This window comes from Cornus florida, unplaced genomic scaffold (assembly GCF_030987335.1).
Source record: "Cornus florida cultivar Cherokee Brave unplaced genomic scaffold, ASM3098733v1 CherokeeBrave_3.0.0_Hap2_Chr11, whole genome shotgun sequence".
Taxonomy (NCBI): domain Eukaryota; kingdom Viridiplantae; phylum Streptophyta; class Magnoliopsida; order Cornales; family Cornaceae; genus Cornus; species Cornus florida.
Window position 1 is genome coordinate 137428137 of NW_026775581.1, and position 16398 is coordinate 137444534.

The 16398-nt window shown below is 34.0% G+C and overlaps 2 protein-coding genes across 7 annotated transcripts; both read left to right on the forward strand.

Annotated features, from left to right (window-relative positions):
- The first annotated feature begins 1727 nt into the window (after positions 1-1727).
- Positions 1728-10718, forward strand: LOC132283295 (uncharacterized). 5 transcript variants are annotated; one of them, XM_059785234.1, is made up of 10 exons: positions 1728-1928; positions 2552-2622; positions 3443-3775; positions 4331-4364; positions 4795-5022; positions 6171-6260; positions 8977-9042; positions 9146-9237; positions 9314-9361; positions 9963-10718. In XM_059785234.1, exons 3-10 carry the CDS (start codon positions 3447-3449, stop codon positions 10078-10080), a joined length of 1005 nt encoding a protein of 334 aa, XP_059641217.1. In that variant the 5' UTR covers positions 1728-1928; positions 2552-2622; positions 3443-3446; the 3' UTR covers positions 10081-10718. The 5 variants fall into 5 exon arrangements, with proteins under 5 accessions (XP_059641217.1, XP_059641213.1, XP_059641215.1 ...); XM_059785230.1 differs by having other exon boundaries at positions 3446-3775; XM_059785231.1 differs by lacking the exon at positions 1728-1928 and adding an exon at positions 2319-2417 and having other exon boundaries at positions 3446-3775.
- Positions 10719-12153: 1435 nt separating this feature from the next.
- On the forward strand, positions 12154-14778 carry LOC132284919 (F-box protein At1g11270-like). Of its 2 annotated transcripts, XR_009472395.1 has the most exons (3): positions 12154-12399; positions 12531-13822; positions 13985-14778. XR_009472395.1 is itself a non-coding variant. In XM_059787062.1 (2 exons), the coding sequence occupies exons 1-2, from the start codon at positions 12374-12376 to the stop codon at positions 13663-13665; spliced, it is 1161 nt and encodes a 386-aa protein (XP_059643045.1). In that variant the 5' UTR covers positions 12154-12373; the 3' UTR covers positions 13666-13905. The 2 variants fall into 2 exon arrangements, 1 of the variants encoding a protein (XP_059643045.1); XM_059787062.1 differs by lacking the exon at positions 13985-14778 and having other exon boundaries at positions 12531-13905.
- The last annotated feature ends 1620 nt before the right edge of the window (positions 14779-16398 follow it).

A 16398-nucleotide genomic window follows, 5' to 3' on the forward strand; every position in this document is an offset into this window, starting at 1 on the left:
GATCTACCCACAAAGGCTGGAAGACTCTCAGTGCATAGGAGAAATAGGTATGGGGAAAGGGGGTCTCGAGATCCTTACAGGGGTGGATGACACCACCGGATTCACCATTAATGGTAATAGAATATGTAACTAATAAGATGCAAGACATAATTAGATTGACCCATTCAGGGTCGAAACCCAAGCTACAACGCCTTTGATAACCTAAAATTTGATCTTTAAACACTTGACTAAGGACACTTCCATGCAACTTGTATTGAATCTTCGTTACACATCAAAGAGTAATTTATATTCGCCCCTTGATCGAATTCTTAAATTCATGCAAAAGATTCATTATTGTAGACAAAATTATACAGATATATATGCTACTAAGCATATTTTCTTTATTTAATTTTCACACCAATAATTGAAATCAATTCCTCTAATTAATGATCCTCTTGATAAAATCTCGAATTCTCTATATTTAACTAATGTATTAATATCTCTCAATCCAGTAATTTAAACCTGAAACACTTATAACTCTATCAATCCTTAATGAACTCAACTTCCAAACTATAATATTTCTAAGAGTGGGAGAGTTGAAAGAAAAAAATAGGGAACTCCTCTGATTTGTTATCATGGTCTTTTTAGCAATTAGATTCCTATTTTCCCCCTAAATATCCATTAAATAAAATAGATATTTCATTTATTGTCTTTTTTTTTCCCAAATACCATTAAATCTTATCATTAATTTATTTATTTATTTATTTTTTTGTGCATTAGAGAATGATTGATTTTGAACATCTGCAAGGTAAGTCAATGTGACTAATTAATTAATTAATCTCATACTTGGTTTAAAAACTAGGAGAGATAAAAATAATAATAATAATAATAATAATAATAATAATAAAGAAGAAGAAAAAAAGAAGAAGAAGAAAAAAGAAAAGAAAAAAGGAGGAGAATAAGAGAAAAGGAAGGGATTGTCATTGATTAGTGATTTACAACTTTTCCAAAAATCATAGATAAAAAGAACGAATTCTTTTATTTTTTGTTTTGCACTCTCATGAAGTTTAAGATTTTAAATTTTATCTACATAATTAAAATATAAAAAATATTGTAACTTAATTATACTCTTTAATCTTTCAAAATAGAAAATTGATGGTTCAAATCGTCAAAAAATAAAGTAAATTTTATCTACATAAGTATAAGTAAAATACCAAAAATATTGTAACTTAATGATACTTTCTCATCTTTCAAAATAGAAGGTTAATGGTTCAAGTCTCCAAAAGACAAAGTAAGTATATGAATGTGTGTTTTTACCAATAAATAATAATAATAATAATAATAATAATAATAATAATAATAAACATAGGTAGAAGACATTCCTATTTTTTTTTCTAACCCTTTTTCTCTGTTATAATTTTAATTTAAATGATGATGTATTTTTTATTTATTATTTTGCCCTAATTTATTTTCCGCTACAACTAGTAAGTCTCTTGTCTAAACACGCACCAGGGAGTGTTGTGCAAATTGAAACACGCAGATTTATTTAGTTTCTGAAATTGAAAAATGTAAGCAACGGCCAAATGGCAAGGGGCAAGGGCACCGATATAACACGTCGCTCTAAGATTTAGAGATCCACACACACACACACACACATTGATTAATATACGTACAGAAAAATTGATACTTATAAAAACAATTTAAGACACGTGCATGCCTATATTTTCTTCTAGGATCAGCGGATTGGTAACAGAGAGGATAAGATGATTTTGACCATCGTGGTGTCTAATTTCTTTGTCTGAATAAAGAACACGTGTTTATTATCTCTATACATTATCTCTATACATGCTTGAAGCTCTTGAAGGTTGTTTTTCTTGACTTTCTACGTTTAGCTTCCAATCCCTAGAAAACAATCGAAGCAAGAACAGCCTTCCATTTCACATTGACCTGTAAGTTTCTTCATTTGAACTGTTGGTTTGATTTGTAGTTTGATGGTATCTAACGCTATTACTACTACTTTTAGGTTTCAATGTATAGCGATCAAACAAAGTACAATGTTCTTCTGTTTGATAATGGTTCCTGTAAATTTTCCCATTTTATTTTTATTACTAGTAATTTAATAGTTCTGACTTGATTTGGGCTTGATACTTGTGTCATTTGAAAACCCATTTTGGTCGTAGGATTTCCTTTCAGATCAATCAATTACAGTAATAATCATGCATGCGTATCAGGTGTTTGTAGTATGCATATATCTCTGTGTTTACAAATATGTATTGATTTATGGGTAATGTGTATTTACGTGAAGCTTGGATCAACAGTTTACTATATTGCTTTCTCGGGTTCAGATTTCCTGCTTGAGGAAGTGGTTTGGTGGTCTTTAAAAGGCTATGTACAATTATGCTTTCAATGCTGATTAGCCATGTTATTGAAGATCTCATGTAAGTGAGATAAATCTGTATTCATCTGGTTAGAAGACCAGGGAAAAATGTGCTGGATGAGGCTACATTAGTTTTGAAGATGCATATTAGCACATGGGCTCACGAATGTGTGTTATGTTTGTGTGTAAATCTAGGTGTTGGATTAGCTAATTCCTCAAATATTGGGACACAAGGACATCACTAGATTTCTGAGGTGTTGATATATGTGAGTGTCTAACATGAATACTGATGCTAAAATACTCGTAAATTTATGAAAGTCTCTGAACTATTGTGAATAAAAATATGTTATCATTTGTCAGACAATCTTGTTGAGTATACTTCATACTTTAGGCTTGTTGGACATATATCTCATACTCTTATTATGTGTCCATGAGGTACTTCATGATATGCTTAGGCTCATTGGTTTTGTTATGCCATACCGAAAATAGAAAGGCAGGGCAATTTTTGACTTATTTAAATCATGCAAATCTATTACGGACGAAATTATTTTTCCTTCTTACGGGCATGCCAAAAATTAAAAACAGGAGCAATTTTTCAGCATTTTGAAGAAATAATTTGGGTGTTTAGGGACTATTTTTTTTATTTTTTTTTTCCTTACAAATAATTTGGCAAGAAACTCACACACCCCTATGGAGACTTGAACCATCTATTTTGGAAGGTGAGGAAGTACCACTGTACTACAGTCCTTGGTTCCTAACAAATAATTCACACATGCCTTTACCCTTATGGAACCCTCAACCTTCCACTTTGGGAGACAGAGGAGATACCATTAGGCTACAACCCTTGTTGGTATTTTTAAATTTTTTTTATTTTTGACACAAATTTTCTCTTTGGAAGTTTGTCTATAATCTAATTGTTAATCTGTACAAATTGTTCCAATTTTAATATCAAAAGACATTATTAAGACTTCCCCTTTCAAGAATTCTTTTTCTTGTCAATATGGTTCTACTGTTTCTCACTGAGGGTACTTATAGTAATTATGATGCCGTTAATACCAATGCAAAAGCAAAATTGTGTTCTTTTAGCAGGATGCAGCTCATGCTGATTGGTGATGTTACTTCCCTGCATAACTGGTTGAACTGGAGGGTCCTTCTCTGTGCAGTATGGGTCTTGACACCCATGGTTATGGCATCATATTGGATATGGAAGTATGAGTGCTTGGACCTTTCAAAAACTGACAAAGAAGGTACTTGGCGAGGGAGAGTTTTGTATGATGATGAAGCTTGGAGGCCATGTGTGAAAGAAATTCATCCCATCTGTTTGTTGGTTTACCGAATTATCTCATTCTGTTTGCTACTTTGGACGCTCATTCTTGAAGTTATTTATCACGGAGGTGGCATATTTTACTATTATACTCAGTTAAGTCATCTGTTTTTTTTGGGCTCACTAATAAGGATTTAATACTGAAAAACTGATAAAGCTTATGCATGGGTTAAGTACCCTTGGCAGCCTGTATTAACACGATTGTTCATGAAACAAAGTAATCAATGTTTAAAGTATCTTCATAAAAGGAAATAGTTTATGCTATGTTGCATTGTAGCAAAGAACAGTTTTTCCAATTAAAGGGTTCCAGAACTTGATTTAAACACAGAAAGATTGAGATTTCTCCTGTGTAAAGACATTTGCTTCTTTCCCCATTTAAATAGAAAATTTTGTTTGCAAATGGTTTCATCTATTGAAGTGCTTTAAAGGACATACCAAACATGGAGTTTAATTGAAAATTTTCTGACTGTCCGTAACACTTGCATCCCTGCAGCTCAACAAAAGCTTGTCCAATTTAAATAGATTGGATACTTCTTCCACTCTTTCTGCTGCCATAGTTTTCTAAGTTATAGGTTAATATCAGCTTTCTAAATGATGAAAAGTGGAGATATTTGTTGACTACAGGTTTTGATTTTTTGGTTGCTGTGCAGGTGGACTTTAACTTTGGTGACCATCTATTTTGGGGTATGCTTCCTAATTCGGTGTTTGGAGCCCCTCCATTTTTATTTTTTTAATTTTTAAAGGTAAAGAAATCCGCTAAACAGCATTGACAGAGCGGAACCTATTTATATAGGAAGTACACAAAGCAAAAAGATGACGAGGACAAAAAAACACTATACCTTCATATCCACACAAAACATGACAAAAGAATAATAAGAAAAGGAAACTTTCTCTGAAAGCCAAAAATACAGGGTGGAGAATAAATTCTATTAAAGTCAATGATTTTGATCCATACTTCTGCTGCTTTATATCTGATTCTGTGGAGGGAAAAAAAATTCTAATTCTGTGGTTGGATGCTCAGTTGCAGCACATAATTTTTTGTTTTGCTGGAACTGACTATTTTATGCACTTGAATCTTTGTATCTCTACCTTATGGTATCAAGTTTCCTTGTAGCTTGGATCAGTGATCTCCATTTATGGATGTTACCTGCACAACCAAACATGTAGGGGGATCAATATTAATCATGTGGGGATAGATGCAGAGCAAGGACTATATGCGCCTCTCACGTGTGGGGAAACTGTGAATAGAGTCGGAATGGAAGAAAACTTGGGTATTCAGGGGAAAAATTATGTTCTTCGAACTGCAGGCATTTGGTGCTATGTTTTTCAAGTTATCTTCCAGGTATACTCTCTCCTAAGAATTAGTAATTGTGGCATATGATAGGAAATTACCATCGCACAATTTGCACTGTCCTCAGTGTTTTATCTCTTGGCCATTAACATGGTTATTGTGCTCCTGAATTTCTATATTTTTAGATGAGCCAATGCTTTTTGTTTGTTCATTTTTTCCTTTTGTTTCTTTTATCTTCAGCATCTTTCCCTTATTCTGATTTTCGTTTCTTTGTACACTCTCACCTCCGTTATCTTGCCACTTTATTACATCGACTTTTCAAAATCATGTGAAGTACCCGTGATGGGCAGTCGGGCACATGACATTAGGGTATGAGATGTGTTCGGCATATCTAGTTGAACATACACCTACAAAGCATATCTAAGAATTCTATTTTGTTAGATTATTGCTTTAAAACGAGTGATTTTCCTACGTTATTACTGTGTTACATAAAAAAGCCTCATTTTACTGTACAAAATAAAAAGAAAAATATTAAATTAAATGAATATTTAGCAATTTCCTTGTGTTGATATATTTGATGCTTGGACGCAAACCTGCACCTGACACAGGTACCCAGGTCAAGGTCCATGAAACATAACTTGCCAAAGACCCTACCTGCTGATCTAGAGATTTGCAATTTGTTTGGGGAAACTTTAACCGTTTGATAAGCCTAGGTATGGTCAATTGGCATAGAATATTGGTCTATGGGGGAAGGCAAACTAACCTAATGGTAAGGTTCCTTCTGGTCTAGGATTTATAAGTTTGATAAACGATCATCTGCACAAAACATTTTTGACACCTGATAGCTTTGACATTGAAAATGTTATCATCCAAAATTTGGATACCATTTTCTTGTTTGGGAAAAACTAGCAGGTAAATACCAGAATACATTATGGCTTACTACTGTGTGGTTTACGTCCATTATATCCTAAGTAAGTTGCTTATGTTTTTATATTTTTGGTTTACAAGAAAAGCTAGCTTCTTTATATTTTTGGTTTACTAGATTAACTAGCAGGCATGTTACCATAACATATTGCAGCCTACTGTGTGGTTTACATCCATAATTTCCCATGCATTTTTTTTTTTTGTTCCTTTTTTCTCTCATTAAAATATTTCCCATGCAAGTTGCTTAATTTCTTATATATTTTTGTCATAAGCAGATGAATGCTGGGGCGGTGATGCTTACTGATTGCATTTATTGGTTCATTATTTTCCCTTTTCTTACTATCAAAGATTACGATCTGAATTTTGTAAGTACTGGACTTTTAAGCAATATTTATGTGTTTAATGTTTATGTATTTATTTGCATCAAGCCTTCTGTATTATACTTGAATGTGGAAATTTTCAAAATCAATCTATTATGTCTTTGATATCGTATGATAAATTCCTAAAGCGGATCTTATTATTGGAGGATAGCTTACCCACATTTGAAAAATCATTAAAATCTGTATGTACTCAGATGTATCACCCTCTCTTGTAGAAAATACATTGCTTTACCAAGTATGAATGGATATATACAGGCACAGAGGTGCTGAGTACTAATGCCCCCACTGAATTTTTGGTAAGGGTCCCCTATATATTCCTGCCCTGAATCTCCCCAGCCATTGACTCTATCTCTTTCTCGCTTGTTGTTCAAGGCCACCCCTCTCGAGTAATTTTCTGGCTCCGTCACCATATAGTGAAAGACAAGGTCATATTTTTCCCTTAAGAACAATTTTTTTTTTTTCCCTCCTTAATAACAAATTTCATTACACATATTTGGTATAGAAAGAAGACTTCATGCTCAAGCTCAGAGGAAGAGAATGTGAACAGATAAACAACATTTTATCAAGTCAAGCTACATTATTTATTTACTCTCTCTCTCTCTTACACACACACACACACACACGGCTTAAATTCATGCAAGAATCCCTTCGGTGCCTCGGGTCATGCAAAGTTCAGCATCAAAATTCTCTGTTCTATTGAAGTATCTTTATAATCTAACTGCACTGTCAGTCCCTGCCCCTAAACTTTTTTGACAGGATAAATGGTAACAGGAGCTTCATTTGGTTGGTCATTGTAGAACCTGAAAGGATTATGGATGAATTATGTCATAAAGTTGCTTCCATGCCACAGGTTCTGAATGTCTGCATACATAAAATCCACTTATTTCCTCAGATTTAATATGTAATTTTAACTATGTAGCCACTAGCCACAACCAAGGCCCATTGCTTGGTGCAATAGTAAGCAGGGACGGACCTAGGATACTATGTGAGCGGGTGCAATACTGAAATTTTTCAATAATTTCGGGCCGCGGGGAGGGGGGGGGGGGGGGGGGGTCGGGGCAATAGTAATTTTTTAAGGGTATATAATTGAAGAAAACAAATTACTAAGGGTATATTATTGAAAAAAAAAAATTCAGGGGGGTGCAATTTCTCCCCCTCATCCCCATGTAGGTTCATGCCTGATGGTAAGTGTTTGGGATAACAAGTGCGAGGATGCAGTTGGGAATCTGAGAGCTGCCATTTTTGTGCAAAAAATAGTGTCAAAGATTAGGTACATCTCCAGTCTTTCCTTTCAGCACTTTCCGTAGGCGGGGCCAGCACTGAGATTGGGTAAATGGCTATATGGTTATTGAGTAGATAGCCATGACTTTACCTACTTACCTAGCCACTGGGTAAATGGCTATATGGTTATTGAGTATATAGCCACGACTTTACCTACTTACTCAGCCACTCACTTTGACATCGCCAGCCACTTGCCTCACTCATCTTATGTATTAGGTTCTAGTTAGCCTGTAGACCAGCTAGGTAATGTCCAGGCAGCAAAGGACCACGTGCCTCAGTAATCTATTTTGTTACTTGGTTAAATGTATACTTTAGACATTTCAGTTAATCTAGCTCCTATGGGTCCAAGCATTTTACTCAATGCTTCTGAACTATCAATAACTCAATAATCAACCCACATACCTCGTGGTTTGTGATTGTTAAGTTGGGGATATTGATGCTAAATGTTTGTACAAGTGTTGCTGAATGAGAAGAGGAAGACACTTGCACTTGCATCGTTGCATATCCGCTGCATTTTTTTTTTCCAACTTACGTGTGGAATGTTTCCTTGGGATTATAGCCTAGTCTGGTCTAGTCCATGTATTATGAAAATTTCATCATTAGTATGAAAGCTGCATTATTTTCAAAAGAACATCTTGTCAGAACTAATTTAAAAATGAAGTTGTTCATGTCAATTCTTATCTTTTCCTCAAGCACAATGTGTTCCAGTGAGTCCTTTTCTTGAATTCTATGCTTCACATTTCTTTTTTTAATTATTATTTTTTTTACATTTGAACATTTTATGTGAATATGTTCTGTTTATTATGGTAAAAACACAAAGAAGATTTTCAAGGTATCATTTAGTCCGTCCCTCACTTTCTGAAGCCCACAATGGCTGGCTTAGCCGCCTAATTTCTGAAGTCCACAATACTTTCTCTTTTGTGGTTGATTTGAATCAGACATGCCATGATCAATATATATACCCATAATTCCATAATATACTGCTGTACTATGTATTTAAACTAGGTATATTTTGTCTAACACTTTACAAAGAACACCTCCCATGATAAGAAACAAGGTAAGCAGCAAATGACATTTTCAATTTGCCATCTACACTCGCTTTCTGATAGTTCTAATGGGTAACAATGTACCCTCTCAGGCTTCTAGTGTGTACTCCTTCTAGTATTATGATACTTTGGCCCCCCCAGCACCCTAAATGGCTGAAAAAAAACTGTGTAGTGGCCTTTTGGTAATAGGTTTTTTTTTTGGGGTCCCCCTCGCACCCCCACCATGGATGAACCCTTGACCTCCTCTTCATGGGGGAGATGAGGACCTACAGCTCAAGCCGAGGCTTTGGTGTTCTTTTGGTGCTAAGACAGCCTTGGCAATTCTTGTGGTTCTTTTTATTATTTTAACAATATATTTTTCCAATTTATGGCAGTTAACAGTTGTAACTCATTCACTAAATGCCATTTTGCTCCTTGGTGACACAGCTTTAAATTGCTTGGTAAAATCTCAGTTTCCTTCATTTACTTTTTAACTTCCATTCATGTTTTTTGTTTTTATTTATATTTTTTAAAGCATCTTTGAATTTCAACTTCTCCTTCCAGCTATTCCCCTGGTTTCGGATTTCTTACTTCATTCTCTGGACGGGTGTTTATGTAATCTTCCAGTGGACTGTTCATGCCTTTGCATCAATATGGTAATGTTGGGTTCCCTTTTCTCTTCTTTCATTTAAAAATAATCCGGACTAATACATTATAAATACTTTGCTGCAGGTGGCCATACCCATTTCTTGACTTATCACGACCAAGTGCTCCATTATGGTATGTTGTTTAGGCTTGTTCTCATTGAGACATGAAATAATGTAATATACTTCCTACCTGAGCGGAGCTTTGTCATCATAACTGCAATGCATGTGAACCTTAATTTGAGTTTAAATTTAGTTGGTCTGATTTTTCTTTTCTTTTATCTCAAAGTTACCGTATATATTTTTATCTATATTTATTAACTCGAAAGACATTTCTATAGAAATATAAAATATTTCCTAATTTTTTTTTTTTTTGGGGGAAAGCAGGCAGTATTGTTTTCCAAATTTTCCTTCAAATGGATTAAGGGTCCTACACCGAATTAGTATGTGCCTAACTAGTTTTGTCTGGTCAAAAAATTTAGATCCCTGGAATGGGAGGCTTTAGAAATCTTTATTCCACCTAAAACTTGTCTTCTTTCTTAAATTCATAATTTAGCATGCTTCAATTTTTATTGTAATTTTATATATATATATGTTTTCTCCTTTGGTTTGGTTCCAAACCTTCCTATAATTTATTTTATGCACAAAATTCAATAACCATTTAGGGAAAAAAAATTAAAAAAAATAAATTCCTGCAAAATCCATTTTTGTAACATTCTTATTATATTGATTGGCAGGTACTTGTTGGTAGCATTGTTGCATATCCCATGCTATTGTGTCTTTCTATTGATTATGAAAACAAAACACTACTTGTTGTCTAGATGGTTCCCTCAATCTTACCAATATTTGAGATGAGATAAAACCTTGGACTTTGTCACTCCTTCCGAGATGTATTTGTCAGATGCTTCCGTCATTTTTCCATTGGTAGTCTGGGAAAGAGAAAATGGTGAAAGAATTTGTTTAGATGTTGAAGCAACGTCATGAACAAATCCTGAAGAAAGGATCTCTCTCTCTCTCTCTCTCTCTCTCTCTTGTTTTTGTTTCTTTTTCCCTTCTGGGGGTTGCTCATTTCCCTCATTCTTAGGGTCGTTGCTTTTGTATACTTCTTCATGGAGCTGGTTGGCTCCGAACTTTAATCACTAACAAGTTCAAAAACTGTGTTAATCCAGGTACATTCTCCTGTGTAAGAGCCATACAAGTATTCATTTATTGAATCCCACTGGATGTCCTAACCTTATCTATTCCTTTTCTTTTTAGTCCACTCTTTTTTAGTGAGAAAATGTTGCACCACAATTGGGTGAAAGGAACGGCATTGATGCTGGTGATTTCTCTTTTAACAATTTGCTGTGACCTGATTTGCATTAACCTACTTTTTAAGAATTCGTGCAGAAACCGTCTGTTGAAGAGGCTATAAATCTTTTTAATGTAACACCTACATGATCTTTTAATTGTTAGCCATAGTCTTTTATTTTATTTATTTATTTATTTTTTCTTGTGTGTGTGTGAACTGCATCAGTGTTGATGATTGTTGGAGAATGGAATAGGCAAGTGGATGAATGAACTGTGTGTTCAAACTCTTTTATAATATTTGAATCCAAACATGTCTGTGACATTTGTTAGTCCATTTTCAATCCTCTGCATTTGTAATTATGCCATTTTTCCGACTCCCCTTGTATCACCACACAATATATTTAAAAAGTGCTACCATTGTTACCCAAATTTTGTGTGCTAATTTTGAGGGCAGCAGCTGTTGGATGGTGTGAAGTCTGTGAATGGTGTGAAGTGTCTAATATTCGTATCATTAGACAATTTGGGGTTGGAAACATTTTTTTATGTCGGTTTATTATGGAAAGTGAAGTGAAATAAAGAAAAATTAAGTTTTTCCTATGCATTTGGTTGGTAGGACATTACAAAATATTATTTTGTTAATTTGGATATGATAAAAAAGAAAAGAAAATGATTTTAATTATCAAAACTACACTTATAATTTTAAATAATAAAAAATTGATAATAAAGGAATTCATGTTAGATGAATTTATATTCATTTTTAGCAGAGACATAGTAAAATGTTAAACTATTAAAAATAACAATATAATTACTTATATTTAGCCATGGAGATTCGCACTGAAATTTGATGATGAGGTTTAAATATTGGGCACAATTATAAGACTAACGTAGTTAATAGAGATAAATATTCTTTACATGTTTGGATTTAGCAACAATTAGTATAAATAAATAAACAAATATAAGTTGAACCATCTAGACGCCCTTAGAAGGAGGATCTAATTGCCTGAAGTCAATGGAAAGAAAAGTTAGAAGAGTCCAGATAAATAACTAACAAGGTCATCATAGGAAATTAAATCCGTTTTTTAATTTTTTATTACTCAGAAAGTAGAATCAAACTTTTTAGTTCAAAAAATTTTCATTTCTTATATATTTTTATCTATTTCCATTTAACTAATCCGATTATTTTTATTTTTATTTTTATTTTTATTTTAAATAAATACTCTCAAACTAAAATGTGAGTATGCATAACTTTTGATGAAAATATTAGAATATTATATTATCTCTCTAAATGTCTTACAAATTTATTTATTTAAATTCTTATATTACTTTTATTTTTAAAGAAGAAACCAGAAATATTTAGCTAATATAAATTTATTCACGCCTATTATCTTAGTTAATAAAAATAAGAAGTAAATAATAATATATTTTTTTGTGAATTATCAAAACTATGAAAAAAAATACTTTCCTAAAATTTTTCAGAAAAGATTATTGCTAAATGCATCTAAAAAAAATCAATTTACCTTCACTATTATTTTCCCGGAGACAAAGAAAAAGCTAAATGAGGAATTTAAAAAGTTAAACGGTAGGATTTAAATTTTAATACGAAGTTTAATAGTGTTTAGTTTTGGTTTACCTTGTCATTTTCAATAACGATGAAAGACGGTACGGATCATCCATCGCTTGTTTAGGTGGGTGGCAAAAATTTCTCTCTTTTTGCGTTTCTTGCACCGTCGTCTGTCGAGTTTGAGAGAGGCTGCGGTCTGTTTGTTTGCTCTGGTAGCCCAACAAAATGCCCTAGAATCTAGAGAATTTGAATAAAATCACAGCTGGGGTTTCACTTTCTTGGTGTTCTTGTCGACGGATGAGTCATTCCAAACAATCCTTCCTGTAAGTCTCACCTTCTTTCTTAACTGTTATCTTCAACAGTACTGTATTTGATATGGTGAATATTTCTCGTGTTTGTTTTTTTAATTCAAGAAAAATGTTAGTATTTTGATTTCAATTGACATTGGGTTTAGGGTTTCAATGGAATCAATAAAAAGGGGGCCAATGACGAATTACGGTGACACTCATCGACTGCCTGATGATGTGATGATTGACATCCTTGCAAGACTGCCTGTGAAATCAGTGATTCAGTCAAGATCAGTGTGCAAAAATTGGCACTCTATCGTCAAAAACCCTAGTTTTGTTGCTAAGCACTTCAACCACCACACCAACAGTTCCCGCCTCTTTGTTTACCATTTTGACTACGATTCCGAGGAGTATTTTTTTTCATTGTACCCTGATGAATCACTGGCTGGTTCTCCCCCGGCGCATCAGGATGTGGTGGTGGATATGCCCCGCCGTCTAGCGATCAGCCTCTATAACGGCATATTGTGTATGTACAATCTTTCCAATCGCTTTGCTCTGTGGAATCCCGCAACCAGAGAATTTAGGTCCCTCCCCGTACTCCCTCTTGACTTTCCGCCAAATGTGGTGATTGAGAAAGAAATTTTTGGATTTGGATTTGGTTTGGATCCCATTACTAATGATTACAAGGTGGTTTGGGTTTGGGTCACTGCGGATGAGTTTATAAAGAAAAGGTGGATGGCTGCTGTGTATACCGTATCATCTGATTCCTGGAGATATCTTGATGTTTCTTTGCCTTATACTTGGATGGATCCCCCTCTGTCTAATACATGCATTAATGGAGTATATCACTGGTATGCAATGGACAAGGAAGAACATCCTCTGATCCTTTCATTTGACATGGGCAATGAGTTGTTTCACGAGATACGTGGTGATCTTCCAAGTCCACAACCTGCAGCTATTACAACCTACAATAACTCTCTTGCTCTGTGTTATTATGATTTTCCTGATGTTGACATATGGGTGATGATGGAAGACGGGAGTTGGACAAAACATTCAACAGTTGTAATCCCCACTACAATGCTGGGGTTTTGGAAGAACGGTCTGCTTTTCATGGAAACTGATGATCCTGGTCATTTGGGCTTATATGATCCAGAGACTGATAAAGTTAAGGATCTAGGATCCCGGATTTGTGCCAAGCCTTTGGTCTACAGGGAGAGCCTAGTCGCAATAAGAGGCAGGAATGGGTTCATAGAACAGGATCAGTTGTCTGATGTAGATCAAGTTTTAAACTTTTCTAACTGAGTTCACTTACCTGCCACTCCGTCTAATGAAGATTTTGAAATTCCTGGTTTATATCTCATCTAGTATGATTCAGGCGTGTGTTCTGGTGCAACAACAATGACTAAGAAGGAAAATGGGGAAAACCAGATGCAGACCTCAAAGATAATTTTTGTTATTGGTGAGTGATAAAACTAAAATTTTACTCTTTTCCTTTTGTCTCATCAGCTTTGTTTATTATAAGCATTTGAACCTCTTGATTTATCTTGGCTGACAACTTCTTTTAATTGCATTTGTAAGTTATAATTACAATTTGTATAGCTTAAACTTTCTTCTTTTTCAGATTTGTCCGTAGGTAAGAACTGCCTGGTTGAGGCATCTGGTTTGTTGTCGGATTATGGTTTACCACCATTTTGGAAGTTTGTTGACTAAATTTTTGAACAAATGAGTGGGAGTGGCAAATGTCTTGGGAACTTATATTTCATTTCTTGGAGAGCAATATTATAAAATTTCAAAATATATTCTGAACAAACAAATCAAAAAGGCAGGTTTTATTCAGTGCAATTCTAGTACTGAGATGGATACGAAAAGTGAGTCTTATCTCTATGTATTATATATGTCAAATGCAATCTATACTATCTGATTCTCTATAATCATTTTAGTCAATTTCGTATTATTCATGGAATTAATTGAAGAATCATCTTGGAATATGTATGTTTGTAGAAATGGCTTGAGTTCTCTCTATTGGGGCTTCTTTAGCAATCCTTTGTATTAATTTCCACGGAAAGTTATTTTGGATAAAATAAGTTTGATGGGGACTTGGGAGACAATAAATTTTAGAGGTATAGAGATTTAATGATATTTCTGGTGTTGGGATTGTTTGATCACGAAGACCTTGCCTAATAGAGATTTATTTCTTTACTTACTCTCATTTTAAAGAAATCTACAGATGGTCCGTTTTTAAAATTCAAATTCCCAATTTGTCATCTTCATTTCTGTAATATCATTCTGTAATGGTATTGACCCTTGCAGAAATGACTTTTTTACTTATAAATATTTGCAAAGATTTATGCGTGCAAAGATAATGAATGGAGGCTTTTAGAAATCTTTATTCCACCTAGAACTTTTATTCTGTCTTAATTCATAACTTCACATGCTTCAATTTTTATTGTATATATATATTTTTTTCCTTTGTTTTGGCTCCAAACCTCCCTATAATATATTTTATGAACAAAATTCAATAACCATTTAGGGAAGAAAAAAAAAAATTCCTGCAAAACCCAATTTTGTAACATTCTTATGTTGATTGGCAAGTACTTGTTGGAAGCATGTTGCATATCCCATGCTATTGTGTCTTTGCATTGATTATGAGAACAAAAACTGCTTCTTGTCCGGATGTTTGCCTCAATCATACCAATGTTTGAGATGAGATAGAACCTTGGACTTGACTCCTTCATAGCCAGAAGTATTTTTGTTTGCATTAAAGGGATAAAAATGGTTGATTGATGCTGCTTTATCCTTGAGGAGGTTCCACTTGAGAACATAACTCCTAGATGTATTTGGCAGATGCTTCGGTTATTTTTCTGTTGGTAGTCTGGGAAGAGGAAGTGGTGAAAGAATTTGTTTAGATGTCGAAGCAACAACATCAACAAATTCTGAAGAAAGGATCTCTCTCTCTCTTGTTTATGTTTCTTTTTCCTTTTTGGGGATTTGATATTTTCCCTCGTTCTTAGGGTTGCTGCTTTTGTATACTTCTTCATGGGCTGGTCGGCTCCGTACTTTAATCATTTACAAGTTCAAAACTCTATCAATCCACAAGTAGGCCTGTCAATGGATCGGATCGATCAAATCCATATCCAATTTGTTAAGCAAACGAATTATCAGATTCGGATCACTAACGGGTTCTCGGACTGAATATCCCAATCCATATCCTATTTAGCTCGAACTCGAATCGGATCGGATTCGAAATCGGATTAAAATAATATTTATTAACATATATAATTATAAAGAGTATGATTTTATTAGTACGTGTATTAAGAGATTTTATTAACATATGGATGAGAACATCATAATATATATATATAACATTATTATTATTATTATTATTATTATTATTATTTTGGATTTTTGGGTTACCTTTAATACAATTCTAATAGGAGTATATATATATATATATATATAATTATTTTTATATATAATTTCAATCGGATCGGATCAGATCAGCATAATCCATATTCGATTTGTTAAGCTAACGGATTATCGGATTTTTTGTTCAATCCATATCCGACTAATCGGATCGGATTTTAATCGGATCCGGATCAGGATCCGCTTCATTGACAGGTCTATCATAGGTACATTCTGCTATGTAATAGTGAGAAAATGTGACACCACAATGGGGTGAAAGTGTGGCATTGATGCTGGTGATTTCTCTGTTAACAGTTTGCCATAACCTGATTTGAATTAAGCTACTTTTCAAGTATTGTAGTAGTTCAGAAACCATCTATTGTAGAGGCTGGAACTCTTTTTTAACACCAACATAATCTTTTAATTGTTAGCCAAATTTTTTTTTTGTGTGTGAACTGGATGAGTGTGGATGCTTGTTGGAGAATGGAGACTTTCATATTGATAGGGCGATTGAGTAAACGAAGTCTCTGTTTTAAAAAAACATTCCAATTTTTACACATGTATAAATTCCAAATATATTCCTTCCGTCCATAAAAAGTGTCATGTTTGGGGAGGGAGAGAGTGTAAATTAAC